The 5,325-nt window shown below is 37.8% G+C and overlaps 1 protein-coding gene across 1 annotated transcript; it reads left to right on the plus strand.

Moving 5' to 3' along the window:
- The first annotated feature begins 3,918 nt into the window (after positions 1-3,918).
- LOC105004129 (olfactory receptor 1D5-like) lies at positions 3,919-4,911 on the plus strand. The gene has a single exon (XM_010861662.1). The coding sequence runs from the start codon at positions 3,919-3,921 to the stop codon at positions 4,909-4,911; it is 993 nt and encodes a 330-aa protein (XP_010859964.1).
- Positions 4,912-5,325: the final 414 nt, after the last annotated feature.

Below are 5,325 nucleotides of genomic sequence, written 5' to 3' on the forward strand. Positions count from 1 at the left end.
CGTAATAGAGAAAAATAGAAATGATATTCACTTCCCTCCTTTGCAAATATCCCACTTCAAAATAATCAAACAAATTTAAAAGGTAATTTAAAAATTGAAAACCACTCTGGCGAACAGGTGACATCATAAATCAAGAACTTAAGAGGAATCATTGCATGAGGTGGAGCAATGGGCTTGGATTGAGGGACAAGCTGTAAGGTGTAAAAAGACCCAGCAGATTTAGTACAAAGTTTTTGCCGGGAAGAAAATGGGTGGTGATTCTCATCAATGCAGTCCTAAAAAATCAATAAGTAAGGAACAGCAAGGACTGGGGATGAAGCAGTCAGTGGGACAGGAAGAAAGACACCCTAAAATATGTCAGGAACTGCCCCAGGCTCAGAGCTAAAAGGCACTGACTACAACTTCAATCTCATGGCTCCCTTTTATGAAGACAATAGGAGGCTGAGGAAAAAGATGAAAAAAGAATCTAAAAGAGAGTGGATATATGTATATGTATAACTGATTCACTTTGCTGCGCACTTGAAATTAACACTGTAAATCATATAATTACTCTAATAAAAAATGTAATAAAATAATTAAGAAGAAAAAAGTTTAGAATGTTTCCATCATATCCAAAAGAAACCCTGTATTCTTCAGCTGTCTGCTTCTTACCCATCACCCTTCTCTCGTGTGTAAGCAATCACTAACTTACTTCCTGTCTCTATAGATTTCCCTATTCTGGCCTTCCATATGAATGGAATATCATCATACGTTGTGTTTGGTGACTGGCTTCTTTCATGCTTTCAGGGTTCATCCATGCTGCAGCATGTACTAGTACTTCATTCCTTTTTAGGGCTGAATAATGTTCTATTGTATAGATGTGCCACATTTTGTTTATCCATGCCCAAGAAACAGACACATAGATTATTTCTATCTTTGGAGCATTATGTGTGTATTAGTTGCTCAGTCATGTCTGACTCTTTGCGACCCCATGGACTGAACCCCACCAGGCTCCTCTGTCTGTGGGATTCTCCAGGCAAGAATACTGGAGTGGGTTGCCATGACCTCCAGGGATCTTCCTGACTCAGGGATGGAACCATGGTCTCCCGCACTGCAGGCAGATTCCTTATCGTTTGAACTTATAATGCTATGATAAACATTCATGTACAAGTTTGTTTGTGGACCTATGTTTTCATTTCTCTTGGGAGATACCTAGAGTGGAACTGCTGAGTCATTTGGTAACTCTGTTATTAGCCTTTTGAGGAATTGCTAGACTGTTTCCAAAACGGCTGCACCATTTTTCATTCCCATTGGCAGTATAGAAGTGTTCTGATTTCTTTACCTCCTTGCAAAGGCTTGTTATTTTCTGAACTGTTTATTATCTGAATTCTTCCTAGAGGGTGTGAAGTGGTGGCCTTCATTTGCATTTCCCTGATGACTAATGATGTTCAGCATCTTGCTGTGTGCCTATTGGCCATTTGTATATCTTCCTTGGAGAAATGCCTTCAGAATCTTTGCCTGCTTTTAATTGGGTCATTTTTCTTTTCATTATTCAGTTATTAGAGTTCTTTATATATTCTACATGTAAATATCTTATCAGATATATAATTTACAAATATTGTCTACCACTGTGGAATTATTTGTACTTTCTTGATACTGTCATTGGGAGAACAAACATTTTTAATTTTGGTTAAATTGAATTTATTTTTTCTTCTGTTGCTTTTGGTGTCATATATAAGAATTCTTTGCCAAATCTAAGGTTTGAAGATTTGCCTATGTTTTTTTCTGAGCCTTTCAGAGGAGGCTGGTGGGGTACAGCCCATGGGGTCGCAAAGAGTCGGACATGACTGAGCAACTAATACACAGATATAATGTTAGCTCTTATATCTTTGTCATTCATCAATTTTGAGTTAAATTTTGCATAGAGTGCAAGGTAAAAGTTCACCTCTTTGGCACATGGCTATCCTGGTGGCCCAGAATGGCCCAGAACTATTTGTTGAAAACATCTTTTCCCTGCTGATCTTGACATCGTTGTTGAAAATCAGTTGACAACAGACACATGAGTTTATTTCTGGAATCTCAATTCTATCCTATTGATCTATAGGTCTACCTTTATTGCTCTGTAGTAAGTTCTGAAATTGGGAAGTGGAATCCTCCAAATCTGTTTTTGTTTTTCAAAATGGTTTTGGCTATTCTGGGTCTCATGCAATTTCACATGGATTTTTGAACTAATTTACATGAAGTTCTACAAAGAAGTCAACTGGGATTCTGATAGAGGCTGTATTTAGTCTATAGATCTAACTGGGGACTATGCCATCTTAACAATATTAAGTCTTCCAATCCATGAGCATGGGTTTTTTTTCTGATTATCTAGATCTTTAATTCTTTCAACAATATTTGTAGTTTTCAGAGTATAAATTTTGAATTTTTGTTAAATTTATTCCTAAAGATCATTTTCTGTTTGGTGCAATTATGAATAAAATTATTTTCTTAATTTCATTTTCTGATTATTTATTACAAGTATAAAAATGCAATTTTTCTATATTCATCTTGCTCCTGCAACCTTTTCTGACTTCATTTATTATTGTAGTTTTTTAGTAGGAATATTTAGTAAGATTTACTATATGCAAGATCATGTCATCTTTGAAGAGAGATACTATAATTCCTCATTTCCAATCTAGATGTCTTTTAATCATTTTTCTTGACTAATCATCTTGGCTAAATTAAGTTTTCATTTTAGTTTAAATTTTTCGGTATTGCTTGAATGATTCACACTGGAATTTTTTTGGCTTTTAATCAATAAATTCCAACGGAGTGTAGAAGCTATTTTTATTTGGAAAAATAATTCCATGTAATATATTTTTAAATTCATATCTTAAGCTGTTGAAGAAATTCCAACAAATTCTAAACACTAGAAATGGACAATAAATGAAATCAAGTTTAATTTGAAATCTAATGCACACCAAATCATACCAAAAAGATGATAAAGATGACATGTACAAAAAAGAAACTCTAGGTAAACCTCATTTATATTAGTGAATACCACTACAAAAGCCTAAATAAAACATGATAAGTAATTTAAACCAGGAGTGTTAACATATTTTTCTGTTTCTGCTTTTTGACTGTTCTAGGTCTTCACTGCAGTACATGTGCTGTTTGTGGTGTGTGGGCTTAGTTGCCCCTTGGTGGTATTTTTAAATATTAGAAAAACTATTAACATAGTGTCTCATGATAGGCACTGAAAAGTATCTGGTTAAAAATGCAACAGCTACACCTGATTTTTGAAACACTATTGGTAAAATACAAAGAAAGATGGTTGTTAATATATACATACATCGCTGCTTAAATCTGTTTATATTGGTCATTCTGCTTAAAACTCTTTACACAGTATAAAATTTTTAAAATCTTAACAAGGCTAGCATGATCTGGGTACTTCTTACTGCACAACCTCATATCCCTTTGTTTATTTTCAATGGCATTTTGGTTGACTGTCTTAGGCTTCCCAGATCATTTTATCAGTAAACAGTGATACATTTTTCTTTTCCCTTCCAACAGCTTTACTTTTACCCTCTTTGTCCAATTGTACAGTATCCATTTGCTATAATGCATATACCTGTTTCAAATATTATTTTCAAATTTATGCAATATCAAAATACAGCATACGAAATCTTTAGGCACTTCAAGGATATTGTAAGATGACAGGACTTAAAATAAGACATAGACATTATTTCCATAATATTGAATATGCCAGATCAGAAGTTGCTGGAATGATTAGGCTGCATAAAGATTTTCTACATTATGGTTTTTTTCTCTGGTATTACTTTGCTGCTTATGGGAAAAAAATTCTGAAATCCAGCCTGAAGTATTTTTATTGTTAAGAAAATAGTTGATTTTGCCTATCTGAATGTCCTTACTCAATCAAAGGCAATTAGTAAATATATGTTGGTACTGATGTTGCAGACAGCTGGGAAAATGCATGGCAGCAACCAAAGTGGGGTCTCTGACTTCCTACTCCTGGGGATCTCGGAGAGTCCTGAAGAGCAGCAGATCATGTTTTGGATGTTCCTGTCCATGTATCTGGTCACAGTAATGGGAAACTTGCTCATCCTCTTGGCCATCAGCTTTGATTCCCACCTACACACTCCCATGTACTTATTCTTGGCCAACCTCTCCTTCACCGACCTCTTCTTTGTCACCAATACGATCCCCAAGACATTGGTGAACCTTCAGTCCCAGGACAAAGCCATCTCATACACAGGGTGTCTGACCCAGCTCTACTTCCTGGTCTGCTTGGTGACCCTGGACAACCTCATCCTGGCCACGATGGCATATGACCGCTGTGTGGTCATCTGCCGCCCTCTCCGCTACATCACAGCCATGAGCCCTGGGCTCTGCATTTTGCTCCTCACCTTGTGTTGGGCCCTCTCTGTCCTGTACGGTCTCTTTCTCACCCTCCTCATGACCAAGGTGACCTTCTGTGGGCCCCGGAGAATCCACTACATCTTCTGTGAGATGTACGTCCTGCTGAGGCTCGCCTGTTCCAATACCCAGATGATTCATACAGTGCAGATTACCACAGGTTGCTTCATCTTCTTCACCCCCTTAGGGGTCATGGTCATGTCCTATGTCTGGATTGTCCGAGCCATCCTCCGAATACCATCAGCCTCCAGCAAATACAAAGCTTTCTCCACCTGTGGCTCCCACTTGGCTGTGGTCTCCCTCTTCTATGGGACACTTAGTATGGTATATCTGCAGCCCCTTAAAGCCCACTCCATGAAGGACTCAGTAGCCACAGTGATGTATGCTGTGGTGACCCCCATGATGAACCCTTTCATCTACAGCCTGAGGAACAAGGACATGCATGGGGCACTGGGAAGACTCCTCTTAGGAAAAGCCTTCCAGAGGTTGATAGGAAGGAAACTGAGGCACTGAAGTGGAGTCTGGGGATTTCCTCCATCATGTGCAAGGCATTATCCTGTATGAGATACAGGAGTTAATTAAGACACAGATCCAGCCCAGAATGAATTTGTTGCTTTATAGTAAAGAAAAGACATGTATGTGTAACCCAATGACCCCTAGACTTCACCAGCCTTGGCAATAAATAAGGGCACACTAAGACTAACAGAAGGAGTCTGCTTTTAATCAACAGCAGAAGAAATTCAAAGAAATCGTCAAAGAAATCTTTCAACTTGTCAGACAAGACCACAGTCCAAGCCTCATCCAGATATATTCAATTATAGCCTAAGGAGGTCACTCATGCTAATATACATCCACTGAAATTTCTGAGCTCTGACCTTCTCTTAGGAGAATGGCTTGCAAGCCATTTATAGATGATGGTTTGTGTTA

This window comes from Bison bison, unplaced genomic scaffold (assembly GCF_000754665.1).
Source record: "Bison bison bison isolate TAMUID 2011002044 unplaced genomic scaffold, Bison_UMD1.0 scf7180017864472, whole genome shotgun sequence".
Classification (NCBI taxonomy): Eukaryota; Metazoa; Chordata; class Mammalia; order Artiodactyla; family Bovidae; genus Bison; species Bison bison.

What these genes read in the sequence shown, in the direction of transcription:
- LOC105004129 (XM_010861662.1), top strand. Translation starts at nt 3,919, where the DNA reads ATGTTGGTACTGATGTTGCAGACAGCTGGGAAAATGCATGGCAGCAAC.